At 40.8% G+C, this 21,447-nt stretch overlaps 1 protein-coding gene across 3 annotated transcripts in view; it reads left to right on the forward strand.

Annotated features, from left to right (window-relative positions):
* The window catches only part of DCAF6 (DDB1 and CUL4 associated factor 6), a 124,141-nt gene extending 102,694 nt beyond the window's left edge, over positions 1 to 21,447 (forward strand). For all 3 annotated transcript variants that reach the window (XM_062192699.1, XM_062192700.1, XM_062192701.1), the window contains 5 exons: positions 9,943 to 10,081; positions 12,583 to 12,739; positions 13,302 to 13,390; positions 15,720 to 15,825; positions 20,981 to 21,447. In XM_062192699.1, coding sequence (XP_062048683.1) covers positions 9,943 to 10,081; positions 12,583 to 12,739; positions 13,302 to 13,390; positions 15,720 to 15,825; positions 20,981 to 21,042 — 553 coding nt within the window. In that variant the 3' untranslated portion in view covers positions 21,043 to 21,447. The remainder of the gene's footprint in view (positions 1 to 9,942; positions 10,082 to 12,582; positions 12,740 to 13,301; positions 13,391 to 15,719; positions 15,826 to 20,980) is intronic.

The raw sequence follows: 21,447 nt of genomic DNA on the forward strand, positions 1-21,447 counted from the left end.
GGTTTCTGCTTTTACAATGAGGATTACAACTAGAAAGTACCATGTTACGCTGAGTTTTAGAAAAGCTGAAATACTGAAGTAGAGAACTAATGAACTAATAAACAATAATAAAACTGAAGATGTAGCAGTTACCACCTCTAGGAGTGAATGAGATTAAATTCATTCTTGTCTACTCAGTTATTTGTGATTATAAGACAGTATTTTCCTCATCCTATACACGCATTTGTTCTATCTCCCTTTTAGCCGAGGGAGATGCACAAGAAATGTTAATTTCTACCTAAGATAAACAAAATTGGAAACATAAAACTATGACAGATTATTATCTCTACTCCTTATAACTGATCTTCATTAGGGACTGTCTTGTAGTGTTTTGTGAATGTGTCTTACTGTAATCTGCCCAGATTCTGGGTGGAGAATGTCCCCCAGGCCATGTAAGTCCCTCAAAGTCATTTGGTTGTCCCTGCCAAGGCAACTGTAGGCAGGGCTCGACATTCAGTAAATGTATAGCAGGCTCGTTTTTCAGTCGATAGTTCTTTATGGCCTGTGAATAATGTTATAAATATCCAAATGACTTGGCAGAGAAAGGGTTCCCTATCCCTGCATGGTAGATGCCATGTTATCTGCAAATATTTCTTTGTGTAATAAGTATAATGATAATCATCCCCTCCTCTCCATTCTTCACCTCTTACCTGGTCTGTTGAAATATTTGTTCTGCTCCTTCCGGTCTGTCTCCCCCATCAGATCCACTTTCAGTGGCTTTCCATTGCCTATGATTTGGCAAAACTCCAGCTTCTTTCTTTGCCCAGTGTATGGGATTCTCCACGCCATGACTGCTGCCAGGAATTGCTCATGCCCTGCGTCAGGTGCAGTTGGAGTGTCGCTGAAAGTATTCGGAGTTCACTGGGAACATTATGCTGCTTAAAGCTTCTGTCTCTTCTGCTCTGTAACCTCTTAAGTAAAATGACCTCTTAAACACACGTCTTAAGCTACATTTTTAGGGAAGCTTTTCCCACCTTGTGAGGGCAGGGACCCAACTTGGGCGGTTACCTACTGCCTCCCAGGATTTGTATGGGCAGGAAGATGGAATTGGGGTAGGCCAAAGGCATGCCCATGCAAACAGATTTTTAATTAATAATGTATCTTTTAGCTTAACCCTATGTGCATAATGAGAATTCCTAATGAGAAAGTTCAAATTAATGAAATTTTCTTTTTGTAAAGTCTACTAAGTCAATATAAGAAAAATTTAGATATAATATGAATTAAAAAGAACTGATGGGGGCCGGCGCCGTGGCTCAACAGGCTAATCCTCCGCCTTGCGGCGCCGGCTCACCGGGTTCTAGTCCTGGTTGCCCCTCTTCCAGGCCAACTCTCTGCTGAGGCCCGGGAAGGCAGTGGAGGATGGCCCAAGTGCTTGGGCCCTGCACCCGCATGGGAGACCAGGAGAAGCACCTGGCTCCTGCCTTCAGATCAGCGCGGTGCGCTGGCAGCAGTGCGCCGGCCGCGGCGGCCATTGGAGGGTAAACCAACGGCAAAGGAAGACCTTTCTCTCTGTCTCTCTATCTCTCACTGTCTACTCTGCCTGTCTAAAAAAAGAAGAAAAAAAAAAAAAAACTGATGGGTACTTAACTTGGTTGGTATACTGAAGAACAGTGGTATTCAGGGATTATAGTGAATATTTCTAATTAGGAATAAATAGAATTTAATTTATTCTTTGTTTTTATTATCTTTCTCTTTCTTATTTATGCCAGGGAATGTTTCTTTGACACATACCCATAGCAACTTTGGTTTTGGTACCAAAGTTTTATAGCTTTTAGGAATGTAGAGATACAGAATCGTGGTAATTATCACAGAAACTGTCCTATTGGCGGGAGTGGTGGTAAAAATGGCTTCCCTGTGTTTATGAGAAACAAATTCTTTAGCCTTTGAATTGAAAGCCGTCAAGCTCAAGCTATTTTAACTGGGAAAAGTCAAACTTTATGTTTTGGATGGAAGTATTTAATTATGTAACTAGGAAGATAGAGGTTATTTTTGTTCAGTGGTCTAATACTGGGTCACAAACTTGGGAAGCACTGCATTGTGTGTAGCTTTCTGAGTTTCACAGTGCGTACTAGCATAATAAGGTCTCTGAGAAGACTTGCATCAAGGAAACCTGCTTAGTTTTGTTTAATTCATCACTTTCCACACCTGTTCAATCATAAACCTATTTTGTGAAACATTTACGAAAACCCTATGATTTGGAATATGTTCTTGTTCCAGATCATTGTCCCTGCGTTCTAGGGTGAGTATTGAGTGCACTAGAAAACCTAGGACTCCGCCCTCCCTTTAGTATCTGTACAGTAAAGCCTTTCTTTCTACAAAATTCAGAGTATATAATTTTAGTCATGACCTTGTATTCTATCCTTAGTATGATGTTCTTTGTGTGTTAACCTTGTTAAATCATTTTATTCTGGCTTCAATAAATTACCCCTCTCATAATACCTATGGTATCAGTTTGTGCCACTCCAGCTATGTGTGATGGTGTTTTATAAAAGTAGTTACCACTGAGGCTGACGTTGTGGCATAGTGGGTGAAGCTGGCACCTGCGATACCAAATGGGTGCTGGTTCATTTCCCAGCTGCTCCACTTCTGATCCAGCTCTGTGCTGATGGCCTGGGAAAACCAGTAGAAAGTGACCTAAATGTTTAGGACTCTTCCCACCCATGTGGGAGACCAGGATGAAGCTCCTGGTTCCTGGCTCAGCCTGGCCTAGAACTGGCCATGCAACTGGAGAGTGAACCAGCAGATAGAACGTCTCTGTCTATCTTCATTTTTCCCTTTCTCTCTAACTCTGCCTTTCAAAATAAATAACTCTTTAAAAAACAAAAACGCTTACTATTTTGAAAACAGTAGGCAAAATAATTCATAGTTTATGTTTTTAGTGTTATTTATGGAGTTTTGCTTATAGTTTAAACTAGTACTTTAGTAAATGTGAAAATTCAGTATTTTTAAGTTTTTGGTTCATATAACTTCCTAATTTTTTAAAAAAATAAATCTTGTTAGGTCCTTTAAAAAATTTATTTGAAAGGCAAAGCCATAGAGAGAGAGGGAGAGGGATCTCTTCCATCTCCTGCCTCCATCCCCAAATGCCCATAACAGCCAGGCTGACCCAGGCCTGAGCCAGGAGCCAGGAACTCCGCCTAGATCTCCCGTGTGGATGGCAGGGATCCAAGCACCCGAGCGATCATTTGCTGCCTCCCAGGGTGCTCTTGAACAGAAAGATGGATCAGAAGTGGAGACAGAACTTGATCCCAGGCACTCCAATATGGGATGTAGGTGACCCAAGCAGCAGCTTAAGCTACTGCATAATGAAGCCACAGCGCCCACCTCTAGTTTCTAATTTAACCTTGGAGCTGTCTTAAGTTTTTGCTAACCATTTAGAGACAGATTTTTTTGGAATTTGCGGTGTCAAAAATAAAATGTAAATTCAGGGATCTAGGTTTTCATAGATAGTTGGATAGGCTTCAGATTCATCCTTTTTCTCTTAATGTTTCTCTCAAGCAGAATAATAACTGATACCTCGAGCTGTTTGTTGTTGCTTTGAAATTCCTGGATGAATCACTTTTATATTTATTATTCACTCAATAAGTGTATCATGTGCTAGACACTGTGCTGATGGGTGCACAGCCCTATCTTCTGAGGTCTCAGTTCTGTACTGTATAGACACATGCACATACGTGCAGTCATAGAACTTCACATGAACAGCGGAAGAGGAGCAGCAAGGGCACAAACCGGCACCCATGTGCAGCTGCTGTGCCACAGCGCTGGCCCTTGGTTTCTGTTTTACTCACTTTTAGGACCCTTTTGTTTAGTTTTGTGTTTAGAACTTGTTAAATAATGTAAATTTTCAAATTTATTGCAACATTTAAGTGTTTTTGTTTATTATTTTTACTGTTATTTGAAACGCAGATATAGAGACAGAGGTGAACTCCCCAAATCCCTCCAACAGTTAGTCAGAGTCTCCCACATGGGTAGCAGGGATGCAAATACTGGAACCGTCTATGGTATACATGAGCAGAAACCCGAAGTTGGAAGCAGAGCCGGGCCTTGAATCCCAGGTATTCCAACATGGGACAGCCACTATCCTAATTGGTGTCTTAACCGCCTCACCCAATGGATTGTCCCTGTCACAGTGTGTTCTTAAATTGTACACATTCAGCCTTTTTGTGATTGACATCCCACTTAGAGAAATGGTTGATGTGAGGCCTGTTGTTCCAGATTTGTAGAAATTAGCTTTGTGGACTCACACTCATTCGTGATAAATTTGAAAATGTTTCATATGTGCTTGAAAAGAATTCACTGTAGTTCTTGAATGCAGGATTCTATATAGGACCATTGGAATAGATTTGCTTTTGAGCTTTTCAAATCTGTGTTTTTGATGATTCTTTTTTGACAGCTTAACTTGTATAATAGTGAGAGAGGTATGTTGAAATCTCCACTATAATGGTGATTTTGTCTTATTCTCTTTGTAGTCCCATCATTTTGTTTTGAAGTGCACTTTAAAGTATTTTCATTAGTTGCTTACATGTTTAACTGTTTTATCTTCTTGGTGAATTCATTATATTTTGTTGTAATTCTCTCTATCCTTAATGCTGTTCTTTAACTTCAGTCTATTTTTTTTAAAAAGATTTATTTATTTATTTGAAAGGCACCATGAGAGAGAGAGAGAGAGAGAGAGATCTTTCATGTACTGGTTCTCTCAGTAGCCACAGTGACCTGGACTGAGCCAAGCCAAAACCAGAAGCCAGGAAGTCCATCCTGGTCTACTATCCACATGGGTGGCAGGGGCCCAAGTATTTAATGTGCTACCTCACCAGTGCATTAGCAGGGAGCTGGATTTAAAATAGAGCTGTTGGGACTTGAACCAGCAGCTATGGGATAACAGTGTTTCAGGTGGCATCTTAACCCACTGTGCCACAACATCAGCCCCTAGTCGACTTTTTTGAGTGATGTTTCTGTACTACCCTTCATTTGATTAGTATTTGCATAGTAACTTGTCTGAAACCCTTACTTGTCTTCATCCTTTAGGTGTATCCTACACAGTCTTTTTCCCCTTAAGTGAATTTAGTCTATTTAAATTTATTATGATTATAGCTATACTTGGACTTCTTTCCTAATTTTTACTTCTAATTTTTCTATCCTTTTTTTTTTCCTTTGTGAATTTGCATTTCCCCCTTATTGCACCCTTTTTCTCTATTGGGTTGGACTTTATTTTGTAACTACTTTTTATTTACTTCTGAAATTTCCCACTCTTATTTAATTATATAAAGTCTTTATGCACTTTAAAAATTGTGTGCCAAATGAGCAAATAATGTCATAAAAGAATAAAGTTCTCAAAAACAAATTTTTTTTTTTTTTTTTTTTTTTTTGACAGGCAGAGTGGATAGTGAGAGACTGAGAGAAAGGTCTTCCGTTTTGTCGTTGGTTCACCCTCCAATGGCTGCTGTGGCCGGCGCATTGCGCCGATCTGAAGCCAGGAGCCAGGCGCTTCTCCTGGTCTCCCATGGGGTGCAGGGCCCAAGCACTTGGGCCATCCTCCACTGCCTTCCCCGGGCCATAGCAGAGAGCTGGCCTGGAAGAGGGGCAACCGGGATAGAATACGGCGCCCCAACCGGGTCTAGAACCCACAAGGCGGAGGATTAGCCTGTTAAACCACGGCGCTGGCTCAAAAACAACTTTTAAGAAATGTTTATTTGCTTATTGTTGTTCTTCATATGTACATCATTTTAATTTTCACTGATTAATTTACAATATGATATAGTACAGATTTATTTTCAAAGGCCTGTATTATTGCAGTGTTTCTTATGAAATATCCTCTAGTAAAGCTATTTCATCATTCTGAGTTTATTCATTTCTTTAGAACGGTTAGCAAAGTGGGTCACATGATTGTATATATAGAAGTAACACCTGCAGCCACTTCACACTTTTTAAAAATTTGTATTTATTTTTATTTTATTTGAAAGGCAGAGAAAGAGACAGGCAGAGAAAGATCTTCTATCCTCTGGTTCACTCCCCAGTTGCCCCCAACAGTCATGGCTGGGCCAGGCTGAAGCCAGGAGCCAGGAACTCAATCCAGGTCTCCCACATGGGTTGCAGAGACTCAAGTACTTGAGCCATCATCTACTGCCTATCAGGGTGTGCATCAGGAAGTTGGATTGGAAGCAGAGTTTCTGGAACTTGAACCAGTCACTCTGATGTGCGATACGGGTATCTAAGCAGCATCTTAACCTGTGTGTTAAATGCTTGCTCATTTTGTATCTTATAATTTGAAATTTGTGCATGTGAAGCTTTTTCTACCTCTTAGATAGTTTTCCTACAGTGGTTAATAAGTGATCTAATCATTTATTTAATCTCTATAACATAAACTGTATAACTTGAGATGCAGGTTTTTTATTCTTTATTAGGACAATTAAACCAAATAAATGCTGAGTGGAAAATTAAACCATTTTGTGAACCAATCTTTTTAAATGAACATTTATGCTTTGGTATAGTTTTGCTTGATTCTTAGTTATTATCGCCTCATTGCAGCCTTGGTTTTCTCTACACATCTTGTTTGTTTTAAATGGTCTGAGCCGCCATCTAAATTCTTGTCACATAGTTTTCTTTTTTCATTGAAGCTCCCGAGGCCTTTAGCATATCAGCAAGGCTCTTTTCTCTCCTGCCTATTCTGCATTCTTAGCTAATGAATTTGCTCTTTATTGGTTTCTTGCTAATCACATATTTTCAACTGAGTCAGAGTGTGTTCTCTTTTCTGCTACTTTAGAAAAAGAAAGAGATCCTCTCAACTCTTCCTGTTCTCACCTCCCAATCAGAGCAAACTAAATTTGTCTACTTCATCTGAGTTCTAACTGTATATAACTTAAAAAATTGAGTTGTGGGGTTGCTTTTTAAAGATGTAGCATAGGAAAAAAAATTTAAATACTAAATATGTGTAACTTAAAGTATATTATTTTATTTTATGAAAAAAAAACCTTTTCATTATAAAAGTGAGAGTATATAATTGTTACATAATTATTTAAAAAATTATCTTAACACTTTTCAGACACCCCCCCCCCCCCATGGGTGATCCCATGAGACTGCCTCCCCTGCCCATGCAGGAGGTTGAGAGGGCAAGGCACGCCATGCCTCCCGGCAGGGACCCCATAGCCTGGCTGCTTGGTGGAGGCAGGAGCCCTAGGCACATTTCTCCCCACCACTGCCTTCTGCCAGTCAGGTAAACTGCTCTCAGGTGTGGCCAGGCCCACCTGGAAAGCTACTAGCCTACGTGATCTTCAAGCTGTTTGGAGAGGGATATTGGTGCTAGTGTCAGTTCGGTCCTATAGAGTTAGTGTTGCCCTGAATTAGTTATTCCCCTTCTGCCTGCCTTTTAAAAGTGTACGTAGTCGTTAATAAAGGTAGACATGTTCACCGAAGCCTGTCCCCGGTGCTTCTTGTACAAGTATGCCGCTGCCCCACTCTCCCTGATGGTGTGGGCTTCACAGGACGAGTCCACACTCCCCTCTCCCCCTGCTTATTTTACGATTTGCTTTATTTATTTGAGAAGCAGAGTTATAGACAGAGAAAGACACAGGGACAGAGGTCTTCCATCCACTGGTTTGTTCCCCAAATGGCTCTAACTGCCAGAGCTGGGCCAGTCTGAAGCCAGGAGCTTAGGCCATCTTTTGCTGCTTTCCCAGGCCACTAACAAAGAACTATGTCAGAAGTGGAATAGCCGGGACATGAACTGGCATCCTTATGGTATGCTGGCATTGCAGGTGGTTCACTCCATAAATGCCTGCAATGGCCAGGGCTGGGCCGAGCCGAAGCTAGGCATCTAGCAGGGGCCCAAGGACTTGAGCCATCTTCCACTGCTTTCTCAGGTACATGAGCAGTGAGCTGGCTTGGAGTTGGAGCAGTTGGACTCCAGCTGCCACTGATATGTGATGCCAGTGTTGCAGGTGGTAGCCTAACCTGCTGTACCAGAACTCCAGTCTCTTCTATATATAGTATGTTCCCTGTGGATTAGCTATAGCCTGTGTTTTGGATCCAGCAGTCGAAGCTAGTATCTTTCATATATAACTATGAATCTTTAAGTTTTCCATTGTATCATCTGCTGGTTCACTCCCCAGTTGGCTGCAATGGCTGGAGCTACACCAATCCAAAACCAGGAGCCAGGAGCTTCTTCCAGGTCTCCCACTGGGGTGCTAGGGCCCAAGGACTTGGGCCATCCTCCACTGCTTTCCCAGGCTATAGCTGAAAGCTGGATAGCAAGTGGAGCAGCAGGAACTTGAACTGGTGCCCATATGGAATGCCGGCACTGAAAACCTGCTATGCCAAGCCAATTTCTGTTATAATGAATTTTATATTTTAATGAATATTATTTAATTTCTCCTCTGAAATATTCTAGAATGCTGATACATGGCTGGAAGAAGTATAAACTTACATAACTACTTTGGAAAACAATTTGGGAATATATGTTAAAGCTAAACATTATACACATATAATGACTCTTCTAGGTATATATCCAACACAGATATATACATATGCTAACCAAATGCATGGACAAGTAAATGTTGATAGTAGTCTTGTTTCAGTTACCAGAAACAGTTCACTATGCATGTGTTTGTAGGATATGGTTCTTGAACTCATGCAGATTGTTAAATCCCAAAGTCATAAAAGAGTGAGAACTTAATCCAGTTGTGGCGTCTTGGATGTGGGCCCGATGGGAGATCCTTAGGTTATTGGTGGTGTGCTCTTTGAATGTCTTTCTCACAAGAAGGTTGGTTATAAAAGCCACATTGGTCCTAGTTGGTGATAGTTCTTCTGTACACATTCTACTGTTGGCATCCTCTGGCCTTACCAGATGACCAAAACAGTGGGACTCGCCTTGTTATGGACGGTGAACCTCCAGAATCATGAACGAAAAGAAACCTGTTGCCTTCCTAAGTAGTTTGTTTCAGATAATCCATTGACTAATGCAGTACAACAGCAGTAGAACAGGACTGGGGCACTTACTTGGGAAACTTCTGGAATTCTAGTTTGGCTGCGTTTTTCAGTACTGGTACATGACCTGTTTCTTTTATGAGAATCCTTGAGCTGTACCTTGTGATTTTGAACCCTCTGTATATGTGTCATTCTTCGATTAAAAAGTTTACATTGAAAGAACACCTTTAAACTCCCACCAGTAGTGCTTATTTTCCCAAACTCTTGCCTAACAGACATAAAAATATTTTCAATATGATAAACATAAAAAGAAAACAATTTGTTGTTTGTTTTTATCATATTATTAGTGACACCAAGCATCTTTCTGTAATTTATTCTAAGATTCATTTTTCTTACTGATTTGTAGGATTTAAAACATGTAGTTCTTGATGATTATGTGCCCAAATACGATGTTTCAAATAAATTCAAGTAATAAAATCGTTAAGTAATATGTGTAAGCAGAAGTTCTTCTAATAGTGAAATAGGTTTTTAAAGTCTTGAAATGTATTTAAGCAATGTTTTAATAAAATTTCAAAACTAAGTTTCTCTACTCTGTTACTTTTAGTTTCATTTAGTTTCTCTTTGTCTTTACTTCTCTTAATATGAAGAGGAGCACAAAGAGCCTTGATTAAAATGTTCTATTTGTAATGACATGACCCCTGAGTTTTGGTCTGTATTTTGTCTTATAAAACAGCTCTTTAAAAACCAGTGTGCCGCATGCTATTTACTTTTTCAACCAGTACCAAATTTCCAAGTGATCTCTTAACTAAAATATTTTGTTGTGAGTAACTCAACTAGTCTGATGTAGTCTCACTGTTGTCTGCCTTTTTATGCTTTTGATTGGGGGTGCCTTATTAAGATAAATATCTTGTAGTTTATTACTCTGCAATAGGCTATGGATGTTTTTTATTTATTTATTTTTTTGTTTTAATATGTAATACATAGACGCTCTGCTGTTGCCCGCATTCAGGAGTTCTTCAGACGGAGAAAAGAAAGGAAAGAAATGGAAGAATTGGATACTTTGAACATTAGAAGGCCACTAGTAAAGATGGTTTATAAAGGCCATCGCAACTCCAGGACAATGGTACTTAACAATCATGGCATTCTGTAGTGAAATTGGAGTTTCATAATATAAATGTTATCTTCATATATTGCCAGTGTGATTTCAGTATAGTATTATTGAACCTTCACAATCTCTTTATTCAAACATGCTTCATTTAGCCTATAATACAGTGGGAAAGATCATTATTTTGTTTTGTTTTGTTTTGTTCTTAAGATTTTATTTATTTATTTGAGAGATGGAGTTACACACAGTGAGAGGGAGAGACAGAGAGAGGTCTTCCGTCCCTTGGTTCACTCCCCAGGTAGCCGTAACAGCCGAAGCTGCACCGATCCGAAGCCAGGAGCCAGGAGCTTCTTCTGGGTCTCCCATGTGGGTACAGGGGCCCGAGGAATTGGGCCATCTTCTGCTGCTTTCCCAGGCCACAGCAGAGAGCTGGATTGGAAGAGGAGCAGCTGGGACTTAGAACCAGCGCCCATATGGGATACTGGCACCACAGGCGGAGGATTAACCTACTGTGCCACGGCACCAGCCCCAGACCATTGTTTTTTACAAGAAAACTCCACCCTGATGATTAAGTATATTTCAATATTTAAAAAATTTTAGATTATACAAGCAGCCTTTGGCCCTTTTTTCTCTTTCATATTTGCTGTCTACCTGAGAAGTTCCTCCTTCATTTTTTTAGTTTGGGAGAGAAGCATTTAGATTTATGAAATCCAGGTCGATAAGAAAATTTTTTTTTGTTCATTTTGTCTCTGTACACTTTAATTATGTCTATGAAATAATAGAACAGATGAACTTTAAAATCTTTTCTAGTTTTTACAGCCTACAAATATATATACCCAATGCTATATTAGTTATATAGTAAGAATCTTTTGAGGTGATTAGTGTGTTATAATTGTTACTGTGAATAATTTATATATACAAAATGTTGTTCTCATGTATTCATTGAGTTAGAAAAAAGTATCTACAGAACCTGTTTCAACCTGCTTTCTTTGCAGTAGGAAAATAATTAGTTCTCTATAGATATCATTGACAGTAATAATTTAATCGTTTTAAAGGATACTCATTATTGGCCTGCGCCGTGGCTCAACAAGCTAATCCTCTGCCTAGCGGCGCCAGCACACCAGGTTCTAGTCCCGGTCGGGGCACCGGATTCTGTCCCGGTTGCCCCTCTTCCAGGCCAGCTCTCTGCTATGGCCCGGGAGTGCAGTGGAGGATGGCCCAAGTGCTTGGGCCCTGCACCCACGGGAGACCAGGAGAAGCACCTGGCTCCTGCCTTCGGATCAGTGCGGTGTGCCGGCTGCAGCGCGGCGGCCATTGGAGGGTGAACCAATGGCAAAGGAAGACCTTTCTCTCTGTGTCTCTCTCTCTCTCACTATCCACTCTGCCTGTGAAAATAAATAAACAAATAATAAAGGATACTCGTTATTAATAGATGTAACTGATTTACACTTCTTGCATTTCGCTAGTGGAGATTTTGGAGGGGATGGTCATTTGGCCTAGCAGTTAGGTTGTATACGTACCATGTTGAAGTACCAGCGACCTGCTGGTGCAGACCTTGGCAGAAGGCAGTCGGCTGACTCACGTGATTGGAATCTTGTCACCTATGTGGAATCTCTAGATTTGAGTTCATGACTCCTAGCTTTGGACTGGCCCACTTTCAGCTGTTGTGGACATTAGGGAAATGAACCAGTAGATAAGTCTGGATTTTTTTTGGATGAAAATAATTAATGAAAAGGATGAACAGAAAGAAGAAAGTAAACTAATGGCAACTCTCAGTAACAAAATTGGCTCCATTCTTCTGTTTCCTCTCCAAAAGGAACAGAGGAGCGCCAGCAGGTAACATGATTGAAAACATCCTCATCCTCATCTGAAATATAAAGGACTTTGATGGCTCACTCATGCTTATCCATTTAAAATTATCATAACCATTCCAGTGTATCACAATCCTTTGATTACTTCCTAAAAGCAAATACATTTACTTCTTCCTTCTCAATTGTATACGTTTCTAGAAGCCAATGAAAAACTGGTGTTTTTTGTTGTTCTGGCAAAATATAGGAGAATAATTCCTTTTATTCTGTGAAACATTTTACTTTATAAAGCTAAAATGCAACAATTTTTGGAAAGTTCAGTAACATATAGAAATATTTTCCAAAACACAGAAATCCCATTCATCTATATCTCAGTTACTAATTAGTGGGCTGTGTATTATAGCATGATGGGGTAAGCCACCCTTGCAGTGCTGGCATTACCCATCGGAACAGTTACTTATTAAGTACCTGATAAATGCTGAATACCATTTCCAGCGCTATAAATACAGCATGGAACAAAGCAAAGTCTCCATCCTTATGGAGGACTTTCCATTACTTTACTTCCATCACATTATTCTGTTATGATGTTAGGATAGTAGAAGATAAAGACTCTTCATTTTTAATTTTATTGTTTTTAAGTCAGCTTATTTGTTTTTAAGTAATAGCTTGGACTTGAATTTTCACATATCTTAACCTTTTTTAAACCCTTAGATAAAAGAAGCCAATTTCTGGGGTGCTAACTTTGTCATGAGCGGTTCTGACTGTGGCCATATCTTCATCTGGGATCGGCACACTGCTGAGCATTTGATGCTTCTGGAAGCCGATAATCACGTGGTAAACTGCCTACAGCCACATCCCTTTGACCCAAGTAAGAGGACCTTTTATAGAACAAGGACTAGAGATTGTATGATTCACCAGCTCCAGCTTGTTTTCTAGTTGTCAATATTATACAAATGTTCCAGATTTTTCTACTGGACTCAATTATAGCTCTCCTTGGATTTAGAACAGCAAACACCTGTAATCTGCTTTGACAGAATGTATCTGGAAATGGTTACAACATTTGTACTTGTAAGTTTTATCAGCTATAAGAAGTTTAACATGTCAGTGTTTAGTATTCACATGTCTGGATCAGTTTGCCAGTACAAAGGAACACTGGCCTGTTCTGACCATCTGTTTGAAATTTTACTATGTATCTCATAAGAATGCAAGGAATATGACAAACTTGAGTGACTTCAACATGATTTTAAAATTATGTTCTGTGACAACTTTTAGAAAAATCTTTAATAATATTACCAATTAGCAGTTAAATGTATAGGTACAGTTTCCATTCAAGCTCAGTGTATGTATGTATGTGTGTGCATAATATAGGCGTGTCTTGAATAAAGGACATTTTTCCAAGCTTTATATTAATCTGTAAATTTTGTTTCTAGTTCTAGCCTCATCTGGTATAGATTATGACATAAAGATCTGGTCACCACTAGAAGAGTCAAGGATTTTTAACCGAAAACTTGCTGATGAAGTAAGATTTTATTATACTTATTATATACCATATTTCTACTTGTTCCTACACTGCCTTTCTAAGAATAATTGAAGCAGTTTTTTATTAGATGCTAACATAAAGCAAGTTCAGGCAGTTAAGGAAGTCAACCTTTAAGATAGAAAAATTTAGATAAAAACATGCCTGTAATTCTAGAGGAGTGAAGTCAGAATAATAGCTAGCCAATTATAATAATGATTATTAGAAATATGAGATTAGGTAGATTGTAGTTTGAATACTAGGTTTAACTATTTGTGCTTGTTATATAATAAAGCAGGGGAAAAAAATCTCATCCTTTTAAGAAATCCTCTGTAGCCACAGTCATACTCATTTTTCCATTTTCAGTTTTTCTTTTAAAAAAGGGGGGGGGGGTGCAGCGCCGTGTCTCACTTGGTTAATCCTCTGCCTGGTGCCGGCATCCCATATAGGTGCCAGGTTCTAGTCCTGGCCGCTCCTCTTCCAGTCCAGCTCTCTACTGTGGCCCGGGAGAGCAGTGGAGGATGGCCCAAGTCCTTGGGCCCCTGTACCCGCATGGGAGACCAGGAAGAAGCACCTGGCTCCTGGCTTCGGATCAGCACAGTGCAGGCGGTAGCAGCCTTTTGGGGAGTGAACCAATGGAAGGAAGACCTTTCTCTCTGCCTCTCTTCTCACTGTCTATAACTCTACCTGTCAAATGAATGAAAAATAAGGGGGGGGGGGTGGATAATTTATTTTTCTGTATCAATAGGTAGCAGAACAAATGTTTGGAAAGTCTTTTTTATTAACATATTTTGAGATTTTTTTTTAGTTTCTTATTAAGCAGTTCTAATTTAAACTGAGTTCTGTGATACTCTATTTCTTACGGAATTCAGAGAAGAAAGATGGATTATAAAAATGCTGATCTCGGAACCTTTGGTTCCTAACTTCAACCAGGGTTTTTATTTGTGGGTTTCTATGTAAAATTTCTTATGAAAATGGAGGTGCTAAAAATATTAGTAAGTTGGAAAACCATTACCATAGACCAAGGTTGACATCTCAGTACAATTCTTGCATACATTTTCATTCACATAATAGACCAGGAGAAGCAGCTCCCCAACCAGGACGTGACAACAGGGTTCCTGTCACCATATAGGAGATGTGGGTAATACATTTCCAGCTCTCAGCTTCTGTGCCATATAGGGCCCTTGTGGGCACTTGAAAGTGAACCAACAGATGGGAGCTTTCACTCCCTATCTGCCTCGCCCTACGTCTCTCAAGTAAATACACGTGTGATAGATTTAAAAAGATACAGCCTAGATAAAGCTTATAGTCTAGTAGGAAAGATAGTCATATTAAGATACAACTAGAGGCCGGCGCCGCGGCTCACTAGGCTAATCCTCCGCCCTGCGGTGCCGGCACACCGGGTTCTAGTCCCGGTCGGGGCGCCGGATTCTGTCCTGGCTGCCCCTCTTCCAGGCCAGCTCTCTGCTGTGGCCAGGGAGTGCAGTGGAGGATGGCCCAAGTCCTTGGGCCCTGCACCCATGGGAGACCAGGAGAAGCACCTGGCTCCTGCCATCGGATCAGCGTGGTGCGCCGGCCACAGCACGCCAGCCGCGGCGGCCATTGGAGGGTGAACCAATGGCAAAGGAAGACCTTTCTCTCTCTCTCTCTCTCTCTCTCTCTCTCTCTGTCTCTCACTATCCACTCTGCCTGTAAAAAAAAAAAAAAAAAAAAAAGATGCAACTAGAATATAGTGGGACTGTTGTCAGCAGTATGCATAATGTTTGGGAAGCCTCCCCTCCCCCCAGGGATAGTTGTGCTTGTAAGAAGGTTAAATGGCATGGGGAGGTCTTCAGAGAGGAAATAAGGATTGGACTGGTGTTTGAGAAGTAATAGTTCTCCAGAGAGACAAGGAGCAAAGGGGCATTTGGGACAGAAGCATCTGCATGTGCCAGGTTACAAAGTAACCATCAGTATGCCTGGAACTTCAGGACACCCAGGAACACTCACATGCTGTAGGGAAAATAGTGGGCCAGCATCAAGTGCACTGCTCCGGGAAGTCAACGACCGGTAACAGCAGGAAAATGGAATTCCTGGATGCTCGGCCCTCCTCAGATTTAACCTTTGTCTTGCTGCCTGTTGAAAGAGTAGCAGTAGGCTCTGACCTTCCTTCTCTAAATACCAGCTCAAGTGATCATTTGGCAGTGAGTAGCCTCTAGACACAAATACAGGTATCATACATAGAAAGAAGGAAATCATTCCTCCTCAAATCTGCTAATTTTTTTATTGTTCTTCTAATCCTTAAGGGAGATGCACAGTTACTCTTTGACATGCTTTTTAACTTGCTTTGTAGGTTATAACTCGAAACGAACTCATGCTGGAAGAGACTAGAAATACCATTACAGTTCCAGCCTCTTTCATGTTAAGGATGTTGGCTTCACTGAATCATATCCGAGCAGGTACCAAAAATCATTTCTGTATTTGAAAAATACATTATTATTATCTAAGATCTGCTTTATAGGAATGTATGTAATTTGTTTAGTTGCAAAGTAATGATAGTTTAACTTCTGAACTAGGACTTTTGTGAATACTTGACCTTAGCACAATAACTTTCTTCCTTACAAACTAAGCTATTGAAAAATGGTCAAGGTGAAAAGGACGAGTCACTTGAATACTTTCATCAGGTGGTCTTTGTTTCTCAGAGTACAGGTCCATACCTGACCCTTAAGAGAGTTTAAAAGGTTTTTCCTTTAAAAAATTGATTTACGTGAAAGGCAGAGTCAGAGAGAAATCTTCTGCCAGATTCACTCCCCAGATAGCTGCAACACCGGAGCTGGGCCAGTCTGAAGCCAGGAGCTTCCTCCTGTCTCCCACATGGGTGCAGGGGCCCAAGCCCGCAGGCCATCTTCCACTGCTATTGCAGGCACATTGTCAGAGAGCTGGTGTTTGTAACTCTTCACTGATGTCATAGAGTTTTTCATATATTGGGCATTTCTGTCACTTAGTAATATCAGACAATAGGTTTATCTTTTCACAGATTCATCCTTATTTAGCACCAACCCTTTATAGTGTAGCTTATTTGTAATAACTCACCCCAGATCACACCATTTTAAGTTTAGTTAAAGCCCAAATCTGAGACACTTCTAACCCTTTGACCTGTAAGTAATATGACATGGACACTTTTGGGCGATCTGATCTCAAACTACTTTACTGGCTCATTTCCTCTGCTTCTTTCCTTCTCTAGCCACTCTGTCCACTCTTGCCTTTGAAGTTTGGAGACACACCCTGGAGTTTTAAAATCCTGCTAGCTCCTCCCGTCCTGACTTTCCATTATGATGACTTCTATTACCCTTCAGATCTTAGCAGTGGGTTAAATACCACTTCAGCAGAGAGGGTGGGCAGTGGAAAGACAAATATTCCTGGCAAAGTAACCTGCATGTCACATTAAGAAGTTCGTAATTAAAAAAAAGAAAAGATAACTCTCAAATTGTAAATGTCAGCTATTACCAGGAAAGAGAGAACATTTCAAATGGTCAAAACAAAAAATGTGGAACGTCAACAACAAAAAAATACCAGTATTCTGTCCATAGTTTTGTAATACTTTGGACTATGTTATAAAATTTGTCACTGTAATATCTTATGATCCATTTGCTTCACTAACGGTGAATAACCCTTAAAATTCGTCCATTTGGATTTCAGAATTAAGGAGGAAGCATTTTAAAGAGCAAGAAAAATATTTAGGGCCTGGTGCTGTGGCGTAGTAGGCCAAGCCTCTGTCTGCAGCGCCAGCATCTCCTGTGGGTACCAATTTGTGTCTCAGCTGCTCCTCTTCCAATCCAGCTCTTTCCTTATGACCTGGAAAAGCAGTGGAAGATGGCCTAAGTCCCTGAGCCCCTGCATCAGTGTGGGAGACCAGAAAGAAGCTCCTGGTTCCTGGCTTTCGATTGGCTCAGCTCTGGCAGCTGCAGCTATTTGGGGAGTGAACCAGCAAATAGAAGACCTCTCACTTTCTGTCACTCTGCCTCTCAAATAAATAAAAATCTTAAAGAAAAAGCATTTACTGATTATGACCCCTGAAATATGCTATTATATATTCTTTATTGTGAATGTCTCTTTATTGAGTTTTCCTTTAGAGAATTTTCTATAGAAAATTAATTATCTTTCCTGTTGTATAAGGATGTGTTTTAAACAGCTATTACTATCATATTTAGTTTTTTAGGCTTCTATATTTTTAATATAAAAACTCCACCTTTTTCCGTGTTTTGTTTTGTTTGTTTGCTTTGCCAGCAGTCAAAAATAGTTCATCACAGAAAGCTAGACAGAGTAAATTTCCCCAGAGTTTCTCTTTCTGCTGCTTTTAGCCTTAAGATACCTGGATTTCTGATGGTTCAGTTAGTCAACCACTCTTTGTTTCCCGTCAGTGTTCAGTAGACCAAGTACAACAATGCATTCATAGTTAGAAGAGTTAGAGGTGGACTCTTGACCACATTAATAAGCACAGCCTGATGACAGATTCTCCACCCATTCACTATCACAGAGGCTTCCTGGCAGGCCATGGAATAAATGTGAGACACTTCTTCCTGCTAGAGCTCTCTGGCTGTTAATGAAAGGCCCACTTCAGGTCACCTTTGGAGTTTTTTGGTTGTTTTTGTTTGTTTGTTTGTTTGTTTAAAAGGAAGAGCATAGGGGCCAGTGCTGTGGCATAGTGGGTAAAGCGGCCGCCTGCAGTGCCAGCATCCTAAATGGGCGGTGGTTTGAGTGTTGGCTGCTCCACTTCCAATCCAGTGCTCTGCTATGGCCTGTGAAAGCAGAAGAAGATGGCCCACGTCCTTGGGCCCCTGCACCTGCATGGGAATACGCAGAGGAAGCTCCTGGCTCCTGCCTGCGGATAGGCCCGTAGCAGCAAGTTGGGGAATGAATCAGCGGATGGAAGACCTCTTTCTCTCTGCCTCTCCTTTCTCTGTGTAACTCTGACTTTCAAATAAATAAATAAATATTTTTTTTAAAAAAAAAAAAGGAAGAAAGGAAGAGCATCAGAGAGTATACTTCCATCTTCTGATTCACTCCCCTAATAGCTGCATTAGCTAGGTCTGGGCAGGCCGAAACCAAGAGCCTGCAGCTCCATCCTGGTCTCTGTTATGGGTGGCAGGGGCCCAAGTGCTTGGGCCATTTTCTGCTGCCTTCCCAGGTGCTTCACCGGGCAGCTGGATCAGAAGGTGGAGCGGCCGGGACCTGAATGCTTGCTCTGATGTGGACGCTTGCATCATACACGGCCCCCACCCCACCCCTCGCTGGTGCTGTGACACAACAGGTTAAACCCCTGCCTGCAGCACCAGTGTTCCATACGGACGTCTGCTCGTATGCTCCCTCTCAGTGTATTTATTGCCTTACTTTCCTCAACGACAGAACACTTTTTACTTCTTTGTTGTTTGTCGTCCATTTTCCTCCTCTGGAAAGTAAGCTTGTGAAGAGCAGAGACCTAGTTTGTCTCATCCACAGCTTTATCTTTAGCTCCTCGCATGTAATAGTTGGTCAGTAAATGTTTGTTGAGTAATAATGAGTAAATGCGTGAACTTCGAGCTAAAAATGTGTTTTGTTTATTCTTTTTCTTAAGAAAGTAAATAAATCCTTTGCAAGTAATAGCATGGAAAATAAAATAGTGTGTTTGTCCAACACAGGCTTCCTTTGGGGAATTTATTTCTGTTATCTGCCCTGCTCGCCCAGGAAATTTAATTATCCCTTCATATCGTATCTTCCCCAGCACAGATTAATTTCCTAGAGACATACTCCAACAGAATGAAAGGAGCCCTTCTGCAGATGTGGATCTGACTTACAAAGCAAGCTGGTGCTGTCTGCTTTGGCACACAGGGATGTAGAAGCAGCCCTTATTCCCAGTTTGCATTTCGCGGGACGTAGTGGTCCTCAGCCCTCGGTGTATGACTCTTTGTGAAAGTTCTGAGCTGCTTTGCACTTTGACTACATCACTACCACTTTGTGAACAGAAGCTTGCGTTTGTCTCTTAGAAATTGGCTTCTGAGAAAGATGCAGCTGTGGAAGTTGATTTGAGCAGAGAGCAGCTGCCCTCCTGTTCCACCCTGCAGGGTCCAGAAGCCACCGTGAGCTATCCTGTGACCTGTCTAGGGAGCTCTGGCCTCACCATGCCTCCTCCTGGCATGCTTTGGACTGCAGAATTCGGTCCTCTGCCGTAGACTTCCTCATTTAAAAACTGTGGCATTTCTTCTTACCCCTCTGTTTCCCCATCTGCATTTGTAGTAGAACAAACAAAAATTGAGTCAGAAGCCTACTGATAGGCTGTTTCTACTTCCTCATGCTCCACCGACATGACAGAATAGGTTTCCTAAATATAGTCAGTCAGATCCAGGATTCCCATTCATGATACGTGTTTAAGGAGAACAGCAAGAAAGGTTTGCTTCTCTCATGAAAGTATTTCACATAATAATAATTATATATTGGGCAGGGTGTGCAGCACAGTGGGTTAAGCTGCCACTTGGGATAGCTCTTGTTGGAGTTCTGGTTTGAGCCCTAGCTACTCCTCTTCTGATCCAGCTTCCTGGTAGTGCATCCTGGGGGGCAGCACATGACAGCTCACGTGGCCGGGCCCCTGCCACCACGTGGGAAACCTGGATGGTATTCCTGGCACCTGGCTCTGGCTTGGCTCAGCCCTGGCTGTGGCGGGCATTGGGTGGTAAACCAGCAGATGGAAGATCTATCTCTTTGTTCCCTTCCTCCCCGCATCCCTTACTTCCTTCTTTCCCCCCGTTGCTCTGCTTTTCAAGTAGATGCAAACAAACATTAAAACAAACAAAGTATACCTGTAGTAAGGCTAAAAACGTGAAAAGATAATAATGTGACAGTCTGTATAATGACATCCCTTTGGCAGCCGTTCATTAGACACTCTTCCACTGTGTTTAGATTCCTTCCTGACTCATTCAGATATTATCATGTTCATTTCTCTTATAAATGTATTATGAGTACCTACATAAAGCTAAAATTTGTGTAATTAAAGCAGTAAATCTTAGCCCTTGCCTCACTGCTCTGACATTGGAAGTGGTGTCTGCTGGGAGGAGAGTTAATCTAATTCACATGGAAGTTGAACATATAGTGCATCCTCTACATTGTCCTTGATGCTCTTGACTAGGATACAGCAAGAAGTTTTTACCGACAAGTTTCCACAGTCCTCAGGAAGATGGTACTGTGTTCTCTGACAGCCTCCTCGTTCTCCTTGGATAGCACCTGATACACCTCCTTAGAAACCTAGACCATGAGAACACTGCAGTCAGCAGTGCGCCTGTCTGGATCTTTAGGGAAAGTCTTCTAAAATTATTTTATGTTTTAGAGTTACATTTACACCCTAAGCTAAAAGAGCTGTTGTCTTATTCTTTTTAAAATTTACTTCTAAGGGCAAACAACAACAAAAACAAAATAAAAAAAAACTTATCTGCCTGTGGTAGTGAGCTGATTTTTACACATTGATAACATTGAATTGTATATGGTTTCATCAGTCTTAAATAAATGGCATTGAAAACTGTTTATAATTGCAGTGCTTTAAATATTTCTGCGATTCTTATGTCTGTCTGTCTGTCTGTTCTCCAGACCGGGTGGAGGGTGACAGATCAGAAGGCTCTGGCCAGGAGAATGAAAATGAGGACGAGTAATAACCACCTCTTTCGGCAAGCACTCAGATGTTCTGAAATTTGTATAAGACAATTTATTATATTTTTTTTCTTTACAGAACTTTAGTGCAATTTTAAGGTTATGATTTTTTGGAGTTTTTCCCCTTTTTGGGGATAACCTAACATTGGTTTGGAATGAGTGTGTGCATGAATTTGGGAGAGTGTGTGTAAAACAAAACTAGCAAAATGTTTTTAAAACCTTTTGCGTGTATGAGAAGTGCTAGAAAATGCAAAGTGCAATATTTCCCCTAACCTTCGGATGTGGGAGCTTGGATCAATGTTGAAGAGTAATTTCCATTATAGTGAAAATGTTGGTTCAAATAAATTTCTACACTTGCCATTTGCATGTTTGTTACTTTCTGATTAAAGAAGTTGGTTGTTTTAAGA

Source organism: Lepus europaeus, chromosome 5 (assembly GCF_033115175.1).
Source record: "Lepus europaeus isolate LE1 chromosome 5, mLepTim1.pri, whole genome shotgun sequence".
NCBI classification, from domain to species: Eukaryota; Metazoa; Chordata; class Mammalia; order Lagomorpha; family Leporidae; genus Lepus; species Lepus europaeus.